This window comes from Culex quinquefasciatus, chromosome 1 (assembly GCF_015732765.1).
Source record: "Culex quinquefasciatus strain JHB chromosome 1, VPISU_Cqui_1.0_pri_paternal, whole genome shotgun sequence".
NCBI classification, from domain to species: Eukaryota; Metazoa; Arthropoda; class Insecta; order Diptera; family Culicidae; genus Culex; species Culex quinquefasciatus.
The window spans coordinates 81,477,051-81,498,959 of NC_051861.1; the positions used below are offsets into that span (position 1 = coordinate 81,477,051).

Consider the following 21,909-nt stretch of genomic DNA (forward strand, 5'->3'; position numbering starts at 1 on the left):
TAGTAATAATATATTTTTGAACATTCTAAATTTTCACAGAGCTACGTATTTTTTGGACAAAAAACGGTTTTGTGAAAATTATTAGTGTTTAAAAAATATCATTACTAATAAAATGTATGAAAAATTTTCAATTATTTGATATCCATATTGTGAAAAACTGTAATTTTTCAGTTTTTTTTCTAAAATACAAAGTTTAGTGCAAATTTAGACATTTGGTCTGGGGATGAGATTTAGTCATACAAATTTCCGCATTTTTGTACGACCCAATCTCACCACCCAGACCCTATGTCACCCCTGATGACGGTACTAACATTTTTCACAGAACTACGTATTTTTGAAAAAAAAAAATACTCAAAATTTCAGGTTTCACTATACGGGATTAAATGATTGGAATTTTCGCATAACTTTATAATACCTAATAATACTTTTTATGAGAGTACTCCAAATTTCACAAAACTACGCACTTACAAAAAAAAAATTCTCAAATTTAATGAGCGTGATTTTTCATATCTTTCGATAGTTATAATATTTTGTTTTGAAAGTACTCAATTTTTACATACTACGTATCTTTCGTTTTCGTTTCGTTTTCGTTTTACGGAGCAAGGTGGGGGACGCGGCCTCAAGTCAGTCCAAGTCCGGTTTCTTGTGGAAAAAAGGGTAGTGGCCGAACTAGTATTGCATACAAAATGAACACCACCGGAAGATATAGGGGATCGGGAGGGGTAAGGTGAAATAAAATTAGTGTAGGTGTGAGTAGTAAGAACTTGGATGACTTGAGCAGTTACGGTAATCTGAGTTTAACACTGAATAATGAAAATCTTTAATTTTGATTCAAAATAAAAAGGCCCGGAGGAAATTAAATTATTATTTAATTAAATAAGAAAATGTTACTAAACGGAGATTGATACAAAGGAAACCTAACATGTATATCAAATTTAAAGGAAATAAAAAAAAAACGATGGATGAAAACTAACTTGTCTAGGGAATACAAATCTTGAGGCCTTTTTCTGGGCCACCTCCTGTCGCGTCCGTCAGTATTCTTGTCCTACATTACAACTAGAAGCAGATCTGCCACTTAAATAGAACACTTGGACCAATTTAACTAATCATTTAGATCCAATTCTTTATTATGGAAAACTAACTAACTTGAATCAATAACCTTAACTGAACTGTCTAAAAGTAACTTGAATCTCAAATCCCAAAAATTGTAATTACAAAGCCAAACATTCCTATACCTAATTTTTAAACCTGTCTTGCCGGCCCAAACAAAAAACCATAAATCAACTGTTCATATTTTACAAGTTGAACACTCGTCGTTAAGACGACTATTTCGTGCCTTCCATTTTATTAGGACACACAAGCTTTGCAAACAGGAGCGTATCCCTATCATACCTTTTGTAAACTGTTATTTGAGTGGGAGAGATACACTCCTGTTTACAAAACCCATGTGCCCTTTCGAAATGTTAGGCTCTATTTGATCGTCAAACCTCCAGTAGATCCTCGATTCGCAACAATGGTCGATACAACCATAATCCGAAAACCGTTAGTTCAACAGATTAACGAATTTTGTCCGATATCATTTCATTATTGATTGATCGAGACTCTATGGAAATTTTGACATATCAAAATGCTTTGTATTATTACTTAAATGGAAGTTTAAAATTTATGCGCGTAACATTTTTTAAATAAATTTCAAAATCTATTCTATCCTACAATGCCTAGAAGAGGCCTCTGTTTCTGTTGTGAGTAAGCGCTGGTTTCAGAGTTCATTTTTCAATTTAAAAGGGGTGGGAGACGACTAATTTGCTTCATGAACTCCTACTCGGCCTTGGGACCACCTCTTAAGACACTGATGGCTCCTAGCTAGGAATTAAACCTAGACACAGCGTCGAGGCCCGCTTCGCATGGCAAAAATGTTGGCTGGGGGGGAAGTGATATTATCACGAAATTTTATTTTAAAGCCAACATTGCTAACGGCGTCGAGGTCCTTACTCATGCCCAAGGAATTTTTACATACTACGTATCTTTGAAAAAATATTGAAAATTTTGGTTTTTAAAATATGGTTATCAAATGGTTGGGAATTTTTCGTACATTTGGATAGTAATAACATACTTTTGAACATTCTAAATTTTCACAAAGCTACGTATTTTTTTGGACAAATACGGTTTTGTGAAAATTATTAGTGTTTAAAATATATCATTACTAATAAAATGTATGAAAATTTTTGAATTATTTGATATCCATATTGTGAAAACTGTAATTTTTCAGTTTTTTTTTCTAAAATACAAAGTTTAGTGCAAATTTAGAGCATATTCAAAAAATTGAATTCAATTCTTAATGTAAACAACTGTAATTTTGAATATTTTTCCGAAAATACATAGTTTCGTGAATATTTTGAATATTTCCCGGAACCAGTGCTGTAGGCGTAAGCGTGGTTGCCTCACACCCAGTCGGCCTGGGTTCGATCCCAGACGGTCCCGGTGGCATTTTTCGAGACGAAATTTGTCTGATCCAAAGGTCGTCAGTTCGAATCCCGGGGCCTTTGCCCCACCAAATTTGAGATAGATCAGAAAATGTTGAGGGGGAATATGCAAGTTGAACTCAAAATTTTAAAATGGCCCGAAAATGATCAGGAGGATCCTCGGTCCAAATAATCAGTCACCTATTTTACTCTTTTTTAAAAATTAGGGTGGTCTTCTGAGTTTTTCAATAAATGGCAAAACTTTTTTTTTCTCAAAAAATCATAACTTCCCATCAAAAAAATTTTTTTTAAACTTAAATTTTTGGAATCACTCTAATGGCATAATAAAAATATTTCTCGAATTATTTGGGTAATGGGCCAATTTTAGTACTTTCGAATAAATAATAATACTTTCAAAATCATTTCTTTCAATTAAAACAAATTGTTAGAAAAAAATCAGCTTTTTTATGAATTTTGAATATCTGGCAACCTTATCTGATGTTATAAGTACTAAAGTAACTGTTAAATTGCTTTTTTCAAAAGCCGAAATTAAATAAAAAAATCTGATAACAATTACTTTCTGAGTCATATTACAGTGCCTGATATAAAGAGATCTGGCAACCCTGTTGTTAGATATCGCAATTTGAACCAATGACATGTTTTTTAGGCTGGACGTTGCTAGATTTGATGAAAATTAAAACTAGACCTTATTACAAATCGGTGGAAACTTATTTAAAATACTTTCTACAAATCTAGGAACACTGTTCAGAGGCATCGATATAATGTAATTAAATCGCAACTTTTTTTGTTGTTTCGAACTGAAATTGGCATCCACAAAGACAAATCAAACCGTGCCACTTCCCCCTCCACTTTCGGAAGTGTTTATTTTTGTCGGCCAAATTCCACCTGCGCAAACAAACTACTTTTTCCGGCATGGTTCAATTGATATAGTGAATAACTTTGCGCCATAATTATCGGGCGCTGCGCCATTTGGTGCCTTCATTCGCGCGAAAATAGCTCTATCAAAAACCCGGTTACGTAAAGAAAATTAAAGTAAAAAAAAGAGTACCACTAGAGTAGTGCATCTTGTGTGTTTTATTGTTTTTCGTTTCGTGTTTATGGCGCTTAAATTTAATTTCCTCTAGTTACTTGAATGAGCTTGGCAGACACCTGCTGGAGTGGCGGACAAAATTGGAAACGCAAGCAATTAAAAGTTTTAAATCGTGCGTCTTGACTATCTTGATCGATTTTGCGTCGCACTTTTCTGATGAGTTTTTTTCAATTTGTTTTCTATTTAATATTTTTAATAGACTTCAATAAATTTAATTTAAGTATATTTTCATGAATTTTCATAAAATTTCAAGATACCTAACGTTGCTAAGAGTAGCTAGAGAGCAAACCCGTAACTGCCCCGCTGCTCGTGCTGCGTAAAACACGGCAAATTTCTACAATTTACTCGAACAGTTTAGCAAATCTGGGCGCACCGTTCCTATAATTTAGTCCTATACCCCGTACCCTACAATTCAAGGCACTACAACTGCAAAGTGCATCATCATTTTCCACCACACCGGCGCGCACTTTTGCATCAGTTCCTGTGTAAAATTAAGGCAAATTGCGTTACTCGTTCGAGTGTCTCGTTTTCTTTACTTTTATTTTATTTGGTGCGTCAAAGTGGGCAAATGCAACGCGAATCGATTTGGAAATGGTTTCAATTTGGAGGTTTGTGGCAGGACAGGTGAGGGAAAAAGTGAGAGAAGAAAAGAAGAAAATAAAACAAAAGGTAAATACGTGGACTAATGGTTTACTAATGGGCACCAGATTTGAATGCAAAACTGTTTCAGTGGTTTCGAAGTCACTGGCGAGAGCCAGCTGCGACAGTTGCAACAGTTGGATTTGGCTGATCAGTAGGTAACTGGAGCAGATCACGGCTTTGATTGAAGGAACGGAATGTTGGTTTAGCGAAATTGTCATTCGAAAAATAAGCTAAAAACCCTTTTTTTAACTCACAGGAGTGTTCCCAAATGCTACATTGTCTCTCAAATACAAATTTAGATGTAATTTTCATCAAGATTTACTACTTCCAATTTTGGCAAATTCTACAGCCAGTATTTGGGTGGTTACTTAAGTGTTCGAGTCTCATAACAGGGTTGCCAGACCTTAAATATTTTCGACTCATCGAATAAATAGATGAATTTCACTTGCCAAAGTAACACACAAAACCACTTTTTAAAATCCATCACGTCCTCCTCAGTCCACTTGTTGCGAAGTAGGTTAATGGCAAAGGCATCAATCACCGGCGGGATGATTCGTTCATTGGTCTTTAATTTCGCTCGAATTTTGCGCGCGCTGTTCTCTCGCATAGTATGGTGCACACAAAGTTGTAAAAACCGTTTTGCATGGTACATGGTTTTCAAACCTTACACACATTTCCAGCACGGTTCACCGGTTTAACACGTGCTCTGGGTTCGGAATGAGTTGATTTGTGTGTGTTTTTTTTTCATGTTGAAAAAGATAATCTGAAGCAATTTTGCATACACAATTTTGAGAAGAGGGACGAGAAAAAATAAACTAAAAATCATCAAATAAATCACGCTAAACGAGCTGTTCTCACGCCCTGAGCCACATTTCACAAATCATAAATGATTGAGAAAATATTATCGAATTGCACTAATCCGAAAGAGATGCTTTTCAACCTTTGGCCCATTTCGAGCTTTAGCAGGTTGTTTCACCATTTCGACGATTGATCATCATAAATCATCGTCATTTTTGAACTTTTGGGATGCAAAGTAGTTTGTTTCGGGCACTCTTGCTCCAGAAGGTTGTTAAAAGAGTAGGGTAGTGATAACGGGAAAGGAGCTAAAGAGTTGATTAAAGCGCTGTTAGATGAACTGCATCGAATAAGGTGATCGGTTGGCTTGATTTTCTACCAATCCTTGCATTGATTTTATCTGTGAGAAAACATTAATTTAAGTTTGTAATTTTTTAATGAGTGAAGTTTTGTGAATCACAGATTTGTTTTTAAATTCATTTGTAATAAATACATGAGGACATCAAATTTCATAAAATGCATCAAATCTTAAATAATTGTCATTTTGAATACATTTCAAAATTATTGCCTTAGCTAGTCTTCGCCTGTATAATTTCTTTCTCTGCACAGCTAAAAAAGTAGTAATCCAGCTGCGTGTAAAAGGCCTGGGTGTAAAATAAATATTGCATTATTTTATGTAATTTTATGGGCTTTTACACCTTGAAACTTGACTTGACCGAAATGTCAAGCTCATAAATGCATTTATCCTGACAGCTCTTCATCGGTCTGATGGCCGAGTGGGCTAAGGCGCCAGTCCTTACTGTTGGTGCTGGGTTTGACTTTTTGCAACTTTTTTTTGTGTTTGCAAAAATTGTACATGCAGTGTGTAATATTAAATGTTTATTTTGACCAAGGTGATGTGCATTCTTTTGCATGCGATTTTACCATCGGATTTATTGCTGTGTGAGACCCATTTTATTTCTGTTGGAATATTGATTAAATCACAATGACTAATTGATTTGCAATTACATGAACAGTACCCTATAATAATCAATATCAATTCGACTTTAAAAAAGTTCTATCAAACTCACAAATCCCAACATTTTGCTTTCGATTTCATCCACGCCCGTGGCACAAACTTCTTGCATCATGCCTTTTACCACACGTACCCCAGCCCAGCCCAATGAATCATCAAATATCGCCACATCAAACGTGGGGGCGGCGTGGGGCTGACGAAAAGGGAAGATAGAAGTTGCGCCGTTAAAGGTTAAGCCAGAGTTCACTTTTCATTGTTTTCCTTTACTACTTGCTGCTACTTCGTCTTCTTCGTTGCCAGTCTCGTAATTGTGATTGCGCTTCTTCGTGCGAACCTTCGGCAGCAGTGACTTCAACGGGGGAAAAGAGAGGAGAAGGAAAAAAAAGTCAGCTCTTTTCAAAGGAAAGTGAAATTTTTCTCGGTGCACTTTTCCTACCTCTTCTGCGCGAAGCTTCGCGGGGGGTTAAAGAATTTTCTGTACGTTTCGGACTCGAATCTAATACTAATAGCACGAGGCAAGAGGTAAGGCCTTGAGTAAAATAGGTTCGCCTGCCTTGGAAAAAAAAAAACTGAGGACGATGATTTTTAGGGAAATTCTGGAGTTTTTTTTGAAAAGGACCAATAAACCAAATTTTCAGTTTTTGCTTTTTGGGTGTTTTTGAATGCCCCTGACTCAAGGCGGTTCTAAAAACACCCAAAAAGCAAAAACTAGAAATTTGGTTTATTGGACCTTTTCAAAAAAAACTCCAGAATTATACTTTTCTAAAAACTAAGAAATTCTTGTTTTAAATTTTATGGTTGGCCTCTCGTTTCTTTTTAGCTTTCAATTTACAGATATTTCTTGTTGTAGAGGGGAAAACAAGTTTTTTTTCCGATTGTTTTTTCTCTTGGTGAGTATCTAATGAAGCTGTATAGAAAAATATTCTTTAATTGCTCATTCCAATTTTGGTCAGTTATCTTCAAAATGTAGGCTTAAAATTTTTAAATCCTTATCCTTAAAAATATATCAACAATTCTATGATATTTTATCTCGAGCAAATAAAAACTGGATCGATTCCAAACATGTGAATGAAATCTTTGGACAACTTTGGATCATCCTGCAAAATTTCAGAAACATGCTTGTCCTAGTTTATTTATACTGTTAGATTGATAGCTATTAGTATTTTAAGATTGAATTTTATTTAAGATCTCGACTTTTTGTGGTGTTAGATATGTTTATTTTTAATTCAATCAATTGTATTGTACTTTTTTGAGCATTTGCATTCACAATAGAGCAAATTATCTCTAAGTAACAATAATAATTTTCACGACAACTATTTTCAGAACCTGAGTATAAACAAAGGAATGAAAGTTTATCGTTATGTTCGTTCATAAAACTTTAAAACTTATCAATAATTTTATAAATCTATCAAGAAACTAAGATTAAGTCTATTTCATTCATCATAAATTCCACTCCATTCAATTTCTCTGAAGAACTTAACATGAGGACTCCTAGTGTACGGGCCTAATTCTATAATAAGTTAAAAACCACCCCACGGGCCGCAGTCCACTATGGAGTATCAGGCGGGCACAAATCAAAAAACCGACACACTCAAATTTTTTTTGTATTTTTTCGAAAATAAACATTCTTACTAAGAAAAAAATGGAGTTTGAAGGTTTTAAGTTAAAAATGCAGACCTTCAAAGTTGAAAATGGAAAGAAATAACATGTTTTTTGACAAAAAGAAATGATTATTTTTCAAAGTTGTACTGTGTAGCTGTTTATGTGTTTTTTTCCTGCATCAGCTTTTCAGTAACATTTAACAAAACATGCTTTTACAGGCTAAAAAAATACTTAAAATACAAAAAGAAGGATTGTTATTCAAAATTTAGTTTTTTCAACTTTTTACTTTTTTGTGTGCACTATTCTGAAAACGTGAGAACTAGAGGGTGACGATTCTCGAGATTTTGATTTTTCGGGAATTCCCGGGACCCGGGAGTCAATTTTGTTTGGCAAATTAATTTATTTGCTGATACAAATTCAAAAGTACTAAAACAAATAAATAACATTTGTATACATTTAATATTATTAAGTAATAGTTATTCAACACAAAGAAATATCGACATTCGACAAAATCTTCCCAAATCTGCTGGTTTAAGTTCAATTCAATGGCTTGTTGGGACTCAAAACTCTACCGAATTTTGTTTTTTTTTTTTCAATTCTAAATTCTCACTAAATAAGTTTTCTTGAGTTAAAAGTATTTGTCTGGGTAGACAAGACATCCAGAGTTTTTGTTTGAATAGGTCTCATAAACATATAAAACACTTAAACACAATAGATTATTGGAACTTAAAAAAAAACTCTAGACATCAAATTTCATTCGATTTTTTTAAAACTTAAACAAAAGTTCAAAAATTAATTTACAAGATCAGGATTATTGCTATTAGATAATAAGAATTTTAAGCAACATTTCAAAGTAGTGTTTTCGTTTCAACCATTATGTATTAAGCAGAAAAGGAATATTTACAGTTTAAGGAAAACTGAACTGAACATGAACTGTTGGCTTTGCTAAACATCGTTAAAAATGCCATAAAAAATCGCGTGATCAGACAAATCTCGTCTCGAAAAATGCCACCGGGACCGTCTGGGATCGAACCCAAGGCGACTGGGTGAGAGGCAACCACGCTTATCCCTACACTACGGTCCCGGCTAAAAATGCCATAGTTTTACTTAAATAATTATTGATTTCAAAACATGCCTCCAAATTTGAAAATTACTTTGAAGAAAAGAAGTCTACTTATTTCGAATACCTCAAATTTTAATTTCTGAGCTGTGACTGCCAGTTTTTTTTAAAAGTAAATTTGAGCTCCCTAACTTAGTGGTCGCGTCATCAATTTCAAATGCTGGAATTTTTTTTTCAATTTTGATTTTCACTTTCTGTATTTGAAAATCAAAATAGCATTGAAAGAATTGAACTTTAAAATGGCTTCATGTTTGTTTTTTATGTATGGAATTCAACTCTTCGTTTGTCGCTGATTGGACTTTTATTATATTGCCTCAATATTTATAAGTTTCAAAATTCCCGGAAGTCTCAACCAAATTTCCCGGGAATCGAGAGGCGCAAAAATGGGCAATTTCCCGCTCGTCTAGTGAGAACTGCTTTCGAGTATATTTGTAAGAATTACAGCTGTTGACGTTGGGTGAGGATTGAATTTACCAACTAAACCCGGTGTGATCCGCTGAAAAGACGGCGTCCAAAATTCTCCCCAACAACAACATTGCAGAACCATCACATGATCAACTCAGGGAAAAAACTACGCATGTTGTTCTGTAAATTTAGTTTTGTTTTGAAAACAAATATCAATTTTCATTTGTTTTCATTATAACAAGTAAAAAAAAAACACAAAAAAGTCACAAAAAAGTGAAAAAATATTTTTGGCCGCTCGCTTCTATGGAAATACCCCATAGTGCAGTCGGGTTTGTTTTATCCGATGCTGTTTAAAAATGGGTTAACTTATTTTTGTTAATGTTTCTTGACAAATGGACGTTACCTCCGAATATATACTTAACTATTTTTAAAGTATACCTTCTTCTAAATTCTTTTAAAAATTTCTCATTATTTAACTCCAAACATTCGCTCAGGTGTACCATTATTACGCTGTTCGCTTTGAACGCCAAAACTAAAAAGAACCAACAGCAAGAAAAAAAATCAAAGCAAAAATCCCGAAGGGCATAGCTGCTGTTACGACGAGGCCCAGTCAACGAACAGGGGATTTGCACGACCACACCGAAGGCCTGCTGCGGTCGCGAACCTCACCTCGCGTGAGCTTTGCGCAGCTTGAAAAAAATATGACAAGCAAAGAAGAGAGCGCTTTCACTTTCCTTCACACACACACACACGTGCGCGCGCGTCTTTATATTGAGAGCTTTTTTTCGCTTTACTTTTGTTGTTGCTGTATTTGTTCACTTCTTTCGCGTTGAACTCTCGCTTTTCCACGTGAGATTTTTTTTGTCTTTCTTTCGTTTCTGCCCTTTTCTTCTCTTTCCATCTTTTTAACTATTTTTTGTTGTTGTTTTGGCTCGGTGTGTAGGACGGATTGTTGTTTTGTTTTTGTTTTGATCGTTTTGTGCTAGTCGGTGTGTGTGCGTGTGTGTGCATGACTTTTGTGAGCTTCAATTAGAAACAGATACGATTAAGACTCAGTGCGACGTTCGTCAAGCTTCGAAGGGTTTGTGGTTAGAGGAGGGGAAAAAGAGATGCAGAAAAAGACATCAAACTAGAGAAATGAGTTTTGAAGAAAAGATACAGAGAGAAAAAAAAATGTTAGAAAAGATGTGCACAATAATGATAATAACAACCGCGGCCGGAGGAAAGTTGTGTCTTGTGTCATTAGGGCAACGTTCCAGAGCGTGTAGCGTGTTAATGAAGGTGATTTACCCTTCGCTTAAGGCATGTGTGCGTTTTGTGGTGAGGTGGTGTAAGAAGCATAAATTATGCGGTTCAACATACTCATGCTGCGCGTACCGAGAGGGTATCACACTTTATAGTGACATTAGTCAAGAAGGTGTTGACTTCATTTTTATGATTACGGGTTAAATTTGTGCTTTATAAGAATTTTAATGATATTCACCAAGACTGGAATTGAAAGCATTTTTTAGCAAACTAAGTGAAAAAGACGATTGAAATTCGCAAAATCTGGCATGTTTCTAAGAGCATGAAATATGTTCATAATTAAAAGTTTGAAAATAAGATGATTTTTTTTAAATACATATTCCAATATCTTGTCATTTTAGTACAATCATTTTGATAGTGAACCTTGGAAGATTGTGGTTAATGATTCGGAAATCGATTTAAATGACATAAGAACTCGATGTTTTTCTAGAAAAATCTATTTTAGATGAATTTCTAGCTTAAATACATTTCTTAAACATAATTTCAATTTTATGATTTCGTTTACTTTATTTAAAAAAAACAAGTTCTAGATTTTTTCAAGTAAAACGAAAAAAGAGTGTTTTGTTATTTTTGTCGTCAAGATTAGCGTCAAAATCAAAAATAGTTTCGAAATACTTTTCAATACAAACGGATGCTGAAATTGATTGCTTTGTCCAGCGAGGCTTCGCCGTGTTAGATTATTACAAAAAGTGCTGAAAAATTCGAGATTAACAACAAGTTTACAATGTTTGCATTTTCGAAAAAAACGTTACTTAATCCACCCTTAGGTGGTTGGTGCCTTCCTCACATTTAAAGGGTGCTATCCAAAAAAGACACAAAATGGCGATGTTTTTCAGAGTTTTATCAATTTTGACTCATTATTCATACCACTAGATTGGGTAGTCAGATCTTCATATTGCAGGGCACTTATGTGGTTACAACTTATGATAGGGTAATCAGATCTTCAATCCAATTCGTGCTCGTTGAGATCCGGCATGAATAACACTTAGGTGTTTATAAATTTTGATAGGGTTGTCATATCTTCAATGTTTAGGACACGTTGGAAAGGTCTTTTGATTGCCTATGCAACGATAGGTCGCATGAGAGATCCGGACAACGTTTTCATCAAAATATCTGTGATCCGGCCTCCAAAAGGTGCGTAAATAACACTTAAGTGCTTATAACTTTTGATAGGGTTTTCAGATCTTCAATGTCTTGGACGCGTTGAAAAGGTCTTTAAAATACCTTTCTGAAAATGTATAGCATGACGAGTTTTCTTACAAAAACCACCCTTTTTACAATCTTCCGAACTTTTGTTAAAATCGTTTTTTAGCATAACTTTTAAAGTACTTAACTAAACTCCATAATTTTTAATAGCAACTTATGAGACCCCAGGACGGATCGAATGAGGCCAAAACGGACAAAATCGGTTTAGCCAGTCTTGAGATAATCGAGTGACAATTTTTTGATCAACATCCCACCACACACACAGACATTTGCTCAGAATTTGATTCTAAGTCGATAGGTATATATGAAGGTGAGTCTAGGAGGTCTAATTGAGAAGTTCATTTTTCGAGTGATTTTATAGCCTTTCCTCAGTAAGGTGAGGAAGGCAAAACACTTGAGTTATTTTTAATGAAACGTTTGTTTTCTCCCTTACGTTTGGCGTCAGTGTGTTTGTTTGAGTCAAAACTCAAAGCAGAGTTGAAAAGTATTACTTTTAGATACAAGTGCAAAAAAGTTAAAATAAACTCTTTTACAGTCCCACTCTGAAACTGTCAACTTTTCCTGTCCTTCTGGAGAAACGAAACGGCCTACTTTAACTACCAAAAATAACAGATTTTAAAATCAATACCTTTTAATACCAGTGCTGAAAAGTCCTACTTTTCAACTCTGAAATGGGTGTTGAAAAGTTGAACTTTTCAACACTTGTATCGAAAAAAAAAAACATTTTACATATTGTTTTGTTTTAAACGGTGTATTTAATTAATACATGAATGTTTGACATAAAATTCTATACAAAAAGCGTTTTTCGGAATTACAAAAAATTGCAAAACTTGATTTTTTTAGCACTTGTCGTATAAATGTACGACTCGTGCTGAAAATATCTTGTTTTCGAAACTTGTTGCATAAACTACTATTATGCAACAAGTGGCAAAAAGAAAAAAAAATCAGCACTAGTTGTACATTTATCCAACCGAGCTGGATAAATACGACGAGTGTTAAAAAAAACAAGTTTTGCAACGAGTTGCATACAAATTATTTTGCAATTCCGAAAAACACCTTTTGCAAGGAAATTTTTAGTCTAATGTCCTGTAAAGTTTAACTTTTATTCACTCATTTTAGTGCGGAAAAGTAGAACTAATCAATTCAAGAGAAAATTTGGCAGTTTTGTCGTGCAAGAATTACACGAAATGTTAGTAGTTTCACGACGGAATCGCAAAAAAATAAGTTTTTTTTTTTTGTGAAACAGACAATATTTTACTTTAATTTTTTTTATTGAATGGAATGATTTTGTTGCCATCCTGGCATTTTTGTTGTAATATCTGATTTTCTAAAAAGATGATTAAATATTTACTTTACTAACTGTATTTTATGTTATTTTTTCAAAGATTTTTCACTTTCAGTTTGCTAACCTTGATCATGTATCGACCAAATATAGAAAATTTAAGCAAATTTGCTTCCCATGCTAGATAAGACACCATTTTCTAATTCGTGATAAAATGAGCAAACATCTACGGAGATCGGGAGAGAGTGCAACTAATGTCCGATAATGGAATTTAACACACCTCATCCTAATTTCCATTCCACCGCATCAATCGAATCGAAATTCTACAACGACCAAACAACAAAAAACGAAAGCCGCCCGGCCGGGAATCCGAAATGGATTTTTCGCGAGCGCATTTCCATACTAACGCGGTTGCGGGCGGTCGGTCCGTGGGGGGAAAATGCGCGCAAATGCAAATATGTATGCTAATCGAATATCCACACAGCTTCGAAAGTGACCCTGAAAACGGGCCCGGACCGGCTTAAGTAAAGAAAGATTTTCACTTTCGCGAATTGATCGATTCGAGTCGAACTCGGCCCGATATCGGAATTAGGCCCATCATTCGGCTAATTAATCGGGCAGCTTTCAAGCTTGGTAATTAATCGTAGTTGCTTTTTTTTCGAAGATTTGCTCGCGGATTTTCCGCGTGCTGGGAATTATCAAAAGAAGGTCAAAGTTGCCGTTGATAATGGGTTGAAAATTAAAACGATTTGAGTAGTTTTAAGCGTGCGTGTACGAAGCTGTCAAAACAATGCACGCTTACTCAAAGTTGGGTTACAGCATGATTAAAAAAAAGTAGTTTTAATCCCGCGTGTAAGAATATGTCAAAACAATACACGGTAAATTATTGTTACCCAATGTTGAGTTGATTGAAAACATTCGAGCATAACTTTCTACAAAACGCCTTCAAATAACTCCAAATCGAAACGTCCCCCATTCTTCTTAGAAAAAATGATTAATGACTGCCCCCAGGGCTAGATAAACGGAACCGGCGAGGGGTCAACCACTAAAAACCGATCTCCGAAAACCCTTGAGGCAGGGCTTAATGACAATCCAACCTCGCCGCAGTCGGTCAGCCGTCATTAGCCGGAGATGCAATCAGCAGCTGATCGTTTAAAACACAAAAATCGACGTTGCACACAAGTCAAATAAGGAGGCGGAAGAGGGAGCGAAAGTTTCTTATAAATTGGGAATCCAGTTCAGAGATTACGGTGGATTGACCTGAATTCTTGTTCCGACTCGTGAAAGGTTCCAACGCCAACGCGCTGCGTCACCTTAAGGTCACACCTTGAGATCGCGCATCGTTTGTCTTGCTCAAAGTGGGTGTCAAAAGAGGTGCGTTAGTGGATGAGTTGTCATTATTTTGTCGTTAACTGTCAGTTGCACGAAAAATGATGCATTTGTCTAACTTGATTCCAATAGCAAAATTTTACGAAATATTTAATTCATTTTTGATTGTCAAAAGGTGATAAACGATTTGTAAACAAACCACTGTCACTTATAGGGCTCACTGTAAACATAAACAACGCAGCTTGCAATGCATCTCTTCATTTTTTGTCAAAATCACTCAGTTTTCGTCAAAACAGAACCTACTCAGAAATGAGTAAGTGGGAAATCTGTCAGATTTGATTGATTTTCACTCAGTTGAATTTAACTCAATTTTCGTTGGATTCTGAGTGGAATTACCTCAACTCTGACAGATGCCCTATTTACTCATTTCTGAGTAGGTTCGGTTTTGAAGAAAACTGAGAGATTTTGACAAAAATTGAAGAGATGCATTGCAAGCTGCGTTGTTTATGTTTACACATCACAACTTTCATTAATTAGAGACTCGTTGACAGTTTCTAAAACGTGCCAGTGCTGCCAGTTTTCTGAAATCACCCAGTTTATCGCACTTTAAAATTCCCAAAAAAAAACTTCCCAGGGTACTCCAAGGGTCCGAAAACACCAGCTCTTTCCCATATCCATCGTCGAGAGCTTCTCCAAACAAACTCGATGGTGGCGCCTCCTTTGCAGGTTAGAACACGGGTTCACAATAATAAAGCCCATGTTCGCGAGGGATAATGACGATTCCTCGTTGGCAGTTTGTGTTTTTTTTTCGACCGCACATGTGTTTATTTTCATTCCAGCAAAAGTTCCGAAATGTTTAAACGCGAAATTAAGACGTTATGCCCCGTTATGGGCTCTCTCTCTCTCTCTCTCTCTCTCTCTCTCGCTTCTTTTCTTCGTGTAATCTGCTTATAAAAGCCCAAACAAAGCGAGCGAGCGCGCACCCGTCAAGTGGCTTGTTTGTTTTAAGCAGTTTAGAGTGTAGAGGAGAGGGCCGGATCGCGTTCTGGAGAACCTCACTCTAATGAGGGCTCTAATGGCGAGGCAAATTAAGAGTTTTTTTTTGCTCAGAATGATTAGGCTAAGTGGAGCAGATTAGGAGTTCATTAGGCATTCTGATTGATTATGGCCCGGTGGATCATGTTGCTTTGGGGATAATTGAGCTAAGGTGTGTAAAAATGATTACGGAATCAATTTGGGAAGGTCGGAGGATCATAATCACGAGGAAAATTATATTATCAACACTTGTTTTTGTATGATTTATTTAGGTAATTTTTCAGAAACCGTTTTTCTATCATATCTTGTTTTCGTTCATTAATTCATTCATGACATTAGGTGGAATTAATCTTACAAATGTTGATATTTTGATAATCGTGTATTGTGGATTGCAAAGCTGTCATAAATCGTCGCCATAACACGTTTAAAATATGTTTTATCATAAATTATGATCATTTTGTCACTGCTCAAATCTAGTTTGTTTCGATTTGGCGTGTGATACAAAATTCACATCCATGAGGCTTTCTCGTCAGAAATTTACCAACACATTCAAAGTATGTTTACATGGCAGCTGGGAGTTCGTTTGCATCAGATTTGCTATCTCTTTCTAGCAAAAGTTTTTTTTGTCAGGCGACTTCGAGCTGTTGTGTGAGCCGACATGTTTCGCAGGGCTGTGAGAGCTCGAGCTTGATCATTGTTTTTATCAGGACACTGTGACGAAAAGTTCTTCACTTTGGGTTTGGGTTACTTGCTCAAATATCATATTTGAGAGAATTTCAATCTAAATCTGAATGAAGTTTACCCAAATTTGAGTGAAATTCACCAAGATCTGACATTTGTCTCATAACACTAACAGGGCTTCGGAGTCGGAGCTTGAATCGGAGCCAGATACGGTGGTGTCTGGTCTTTTTTGAGGATCTGGAGTCGAAAATTGGAGTCGGAGTCACCAATTTCTGAAAAGCTGGAGTCAGAGTCGCTAATTCTTTAGCAGCTGGAGTCGGAGTCGGCTTATTTTCAACAACTGTGTAAGGGAGTTGTTGTCACAGTCGGAGTCCGTGGAGTCGGAGTTCGAGTTTCTGAATCTCGAAAAGCCGAGTTCTGAAGTTGAAATCCGAGTCGCCACTGAAGCTACGTGACGCAGTAGCCTTGGCTCACTTGGATCCCTAATATTTTTTTGGTCGAGATCTGACAGCTTTAATTTGATGACCTGTCAAAATGGATGACTATCGCTACTGGCAAAAAATGCTTCGCTAAAATCTGTTATTCCTGTACCGTTCGAACGCTTCACAAACCCAGCCAAACACCGTACAATGGGCTAGTTCTTAATTGTTTTCCCTCCAGAGGCAGGTACAGAATAAATATCTGTTAAATTCCTCCATTTAAGGCCCCAAATTAAATCAACATGCCCACACAAACACTCACACGCTCCCGGCGCGCTCGGTAAACAATTGGAAAACACCAATTTCACGCCTCCACGACTCAGTCTCAATCTAGCCCAGAAAGCAACGGACCTCCCCCGACGAGGCTCTCCAGATCTTCGCGGATCGTTTCCGCACCGCCGAATTTCGATGCTAATTCTAATTCCGCGGTTCCGTTCGATTGAATGCGTCAGAGAAAGAGTAGAGTAGAGAGAAAAAAACGGTACCTAACCTAACATTGCCTTGCGGCGATCGAGAATCGTTTTCCACTTTGGGGGAAGGTGCTAATGGCTTCCGATTACGATCTTCGATTGCGCCGATATTAGTTTTGGAAACGATCGCGATCGTTGGCGCAGGTGTGGAGTCGAGTGATCCTTACGTTATTAGTGTAGTACACGATCTTCTCACCGATGAGGGCGCCACTTGACAGCGCGCGCACTCGTGGCGCGGCATTTGTTTGTTTACATTGCAGCGTGGAATTCCCACCGGCGGAGAGTGTTCTGGAAACATCGTGTTGTTGTTTCTCTTGGGGTTGCTTTGTTTTCGGTAGGAATTCATCTGTTTGTGGCCGCTAATGAGGCCACGGCAGCTGCTCAAATTTGGGTAGAATCCATCAATCACCGTCGGTTTTGGAATTTTTAAGATCATGGAACAAAAACAACTCATGAGTATTTATCAACTTTTTTGGGTTTTTTCGTTAGAATATCTGGCAACACTGATATGTTTCGATTTACTCTACACTGTTGATTAGAATTACCCATTTTGACCTTTCAATGACGGTGAAATGTTGTGACAACCGCAAGCGTGAATCCGAGTTGCCAATTTTCACTTTTTCATTCAATTGTCACATTTGACAGTACACTTTTATGACAGTTCACCGAACAATGGGAACGCGTGACTAAATTGCAACCCACTTCAGTCGGAAGAACTTTCAAGCGGTCAAATTTTACGACCTTTTCAATATTTTGGTTACAATTTTCCCCGGCTAAAAAAGGAAGGCCAGAAATTACGAAACACTTTAGTGCCCATAAAAGTTGTGTGTGTGTGAGCGACTCTCACAGCTTATGAGTTCATAAATTATCAAATAAACCGGCAGTGAAATGCCAAAAAGACAGAAAAACAAAAACGCTCGCCTAAGATCGTGACTTACCGGCGTACCCAGCAATAGTAGAGGCACTTTCTATTTTGTTTTATGACTTTTACAACCTGCGGTCCGCTGAATTTGGCTGGGCGCGCGGGCGCGCACACAGGAAGAGAGTGTGTGATTTTAATTTTCGTTTTGTTTTTTTTTGAGGTTATGGTTTTATGACGTTTGGATTCCCGCCGAAAGAAAGAGAGCCATTTAGTTAGGGGTCATTGACTACGGTGTGGTATTGCAGCGCCGCCTTGCGGCTGCGAAGCGAACTAAGCAGCTGTCAGTTGCGCACGCGAAATGTAGTTTAGTAAATTTTCATTTAAAAAACTTACCGCAGAAGGGAATCCCCTCGGGGATCCACTGGCCGTTGTCACAGACCCGGCGGGCCGGTCCGAGCAGCTCGAAGCCCCGCTCGCACGAGTAGGACGCGACGGCGCCATTTGGCAGGGATTCGTCCGTGAACTGGACCGTACTGTGGGCTGGGGCGCCCGGAAATTTGCAACCTCCACCACCGGCGGGCGCTACCTGTGGGGATGCCGTGGGTTGTTCTGGAAGAGAAAAGAGAAAAAATTGTTGGTTAGAAGCAGGCAAGGTTATCTGACATCTGTCAAAATTGCCCTGACTGAAAAGTCCGTCGGACGTCCGTCGTTTGTCGTCCGTGCAATCGTACGACGTCGCACGACAATGTCGCGCGACTATCGCACGAATGTCATACGTTTTTGCACCAAAATGTCGTATTTGTCGTGCGATCGATAATCGAAATTGTAAGACATTGTCGTACGACATTCGACCGATGTCGCACGGTTTTGTTATTTAGAATGTCGTGCCTTTGTCGTGTGCTGTCATTTGTTATATTTAGGCTTTTTTTAAAGAAAAAATCAAGTTTTTTATTATTATATAGGATTGTTATTATTTTTTTGTAATTTAACATGATACTGGAATAACCTTCCGAACATTTTCACTATCACTGCACTTAATTTCACTGTTTTCAAAATAACTGAGATAGATCCTGGTTCTGAGGCCATTGGCCATCCCATAGATTCTGGTTCTGATGCCGTTGGCCATCCCACGACGACCGAGTTCGATTCCGTGGGTCGTTCGTCCACCCCCATCGTCTTCTCCCGGATGTCTTTGAGCATCTGGGTCCTGCGATACACATCCGGAACCATGCTAGGATTGTTTGTTTGACTGTGATCCGAACTGGCCGCTGTTGCCCTGCTAAGACGGTCGTTTTGGAATGTATCGTTGTCTCATATGGCTCATGTTGCCACCGACTCCTCTTCCTCCGCCACTAGTAGCAGGCCTGGCAGCAGCATCTCGGAAATAATTTTGCAACCTTTGCAACGGTGGCAGAAGCATCTCGGAGATGCTCGCTCATGCCCGTTTCGTTTGGACCACGCACGAGTAGTTCTCCAAGACGTTCTCCAATCTGTTGTGCAGATTCGCGTTTTTTTGTTTTGCATGCCGTTGCCGTATTCTTGAGCTGCATCAGCTGATCGCGCGAGTATTTCTGCTTTCTGGATGGATTGTCCGGAACCCACTGTTCCGCGTCGTTCTCGATGAGGTTAAGCTAGCACGACTTTTTGGCAGGAATCATCGATGCGGTGGCGGCCTTCGCTGGCCTGTCGGTGGCGTAAATTCCGTCGATTCTTGCGTTTGAACCGCTCCGGCACTTCCGCTTATATTGGGTGACTTCTGCTTCATTTCCGCGGCTCGGATGGTGCGGGAGATGCTGCTGGGTGTTGAAATGATAAGAGAACATAGAGGTTCTCTAGTCCGCAGCGGTGATCGTGCGGGGACATTTGCATCTGTGGCATCTGCGGCGGTCCGTGTTGGTGAACGTGGCGGCGGATGGCGGAGATGTGTTGGTGGTTTATGATGCATCGGTCCCATGCCGGCGGGAGGTCCGCTCAGTTCAGGAGTAGCCTGGTGAGGATGATGTGAGGTGTTTATTATTGTCTGGTTCAACGGCTGGGTACAGTGGAACTTACATTACATTCGGAGGAGTTGTGTTGTAGGTCGGAGTTGACGGCAGGTTGAGGCTGTTGTGTGAAGCCTGCTGTTGTTGTTGTTGAGCTCCGGATCCGGCTGTAGATGTCAAAGAGGAGGTAGGAAAAGCCAAATCGTTGCATGTACGTCCTCATGTATTTTAGGATTGATGATGGAAATGGCTCGCCACGCTTCATTATGGTTTGGGGGGGTAGCGAATTGGGCAACGGAAACTACTGCATCTGCGGAGTAGGATCAAGTGGATTAGTGGCACTGTTCGTAAGAGGCGACAGGATGATGAAAGAATTTGGTGGTATTTACATTGAAGAGACCGCCTTTACCACCAGCCGGATGGTGTTGGCCTTGGGCCAGGATCGGTGCTGACTGTGGGGAGGCCAATGCCATGCCCGGCTTCGAACCATATTTCCACGGGTGGCTCGGTATCCGGCTGTACTGCATCTGAATACACGAGGTAAAGAACGGTTCCCAATAAATATTCACAGAAATAGAAAGTAACTAACTACCTCTAACTACTTAAACCAACTTACCAACCAACTTTTTGCTACGATTTGGTTTTGCACACTACATTTTCAACCTCAATTTTTAGCTTTTGTTCAATCCAGTCTGAACAAGTTTTTGCTTGATTTAAACTGTCAAAGTTTTTTCGCCGACGCCGCCGAAACGTCAATCTGTCAGAAAATCGATGCAAAAAACGATGTCATGCATGTCGATTGTTTGTCGTCCATTTGTCGTCCTTTCGACCAATCGATATCGAAACGGTAAAATCAAATCCGTGCGACATCTCGTACGACGTGCGACATTTTTCAAACAGGGTGGTGATGCCGAAATGTTGTCAAATACACGCCAGCGGAAATTGCCTTAAAACGCGGTAAAAATCTCTGTTTATCTTTGCATTTATGCACTCGTTTTGATAAAGCAAGCAAAATAATTTAAAAAACCGAAAAGGGTTTGTCAGCAAACAGTGCATCTTCCTTACACTAGATGTAAACATTTACTTTTATGATACAGTGTTTACATACATATTCTCTTTAACCCATTCACATTTTTTGCTTAAAAGGTTGTTTTTTGAGTAAGTTGAAACAAATGTGTAGAACAGGGCTGCCAGCTTACTAGTTTATTTACTTTTTTTTTGATTTAAGAGATTAGTGTTTTGGCTTGAGAAATAATTTAATTTGACAGCAGTGCTGCCAGTATAACAAATATGTTTTAAACAAAGTGGTTAATTAGTGAAATCAACGTCAGTATTCAGTTCAAATGTTTGCAAAATTAACCAATAGAGATCACACTAAACCTTGCAAAATTTTCGGTTCATTTTCTTTTCAAGATTTTGCGCACAGATTAGAGCGCGATAATCAAAATGATGATGATGATGATGATGCCGGTAATGGAGGTCCAACCGTTTACGACCACTTGTGAGTGGCTTCTTCGTTGGTTTGGGAGGCTTTGAGCCCTCAGATTCGGCGGTTTTGAGGGTACGGAAGTGGCTTATCGTTCAGAAAGAGGAGGCTTCTCTCTTTAATTGAAATGTGTTGTAAACTGCTACCAGGCTTTTAAAAGAAGTTACTTTTTGCTTGTCATGTTTTTTTATGGTACCATTTCATGTTTGATGTTTTTGGGGAAAATCGTATTGATCTTTTTAAAATAAGATTTTTAGCAGTTGCCACTATTATCAGAAATGTGTTCTAAAATTTGTAAGGGGCTGGCCTTGAATATTGTGATGTCGCTCCAATTTATATAAATTAGATCGGATGTGAATTTTTACCTTATTAAGGCATTACCTTTCCTTATAACTTTCTATTAACACCTATTCTTCAATCAGATTCCAAAAACCAAAAAACCCAGAAACCACTAATTTCCAAATAATTTCCGCACACTTTTTGCACAACTTCCCCAATTTCCAAAAAGGGCCCGCAAAATCAGGGAAGGAAATGGGAAAAATACCTTCGCACCACCAGCCAAAAAGCGGGGAAATCAAAAGCTCCCAATTCTAATTATTAAATCACGAGCCCTCTAATTCACCCTTCTCTCTCGCAGAGA

At 38.0% G+C, this 21,909-nt stretch overlaps 1 protein-coding gene across 1 annotated transcript in view; it reads right to left on the bottom strand.

Annotated features, from left to right (window-relative positions):
• Positions 1 to 20,370, bottom strand: part of LOC6053047 — a 48,365-nt gene extending 27,995 nt beyond the window's left edge. The window contains 4 exon segments of the mRNA XM_038265515.1: positions 18,195 to 18,410; positions 19,485 to 19,788; positions 19,854 to 20,093; positions 20,173 to 20,370. Coding sequence (XP_038121443.1) covers positions 18,195 to 18,410; positions 19,485 to 19,788; positions 19,854 to 20,048 — 715 coding nt within the window. The 5' untranslated portion in view covers positions 20,049 to 20,093; positions 20,173 to 20,370.
• Between the last annotated feature and the right edge of the window lie 1,539 nt (positions 20,371 to 21,909).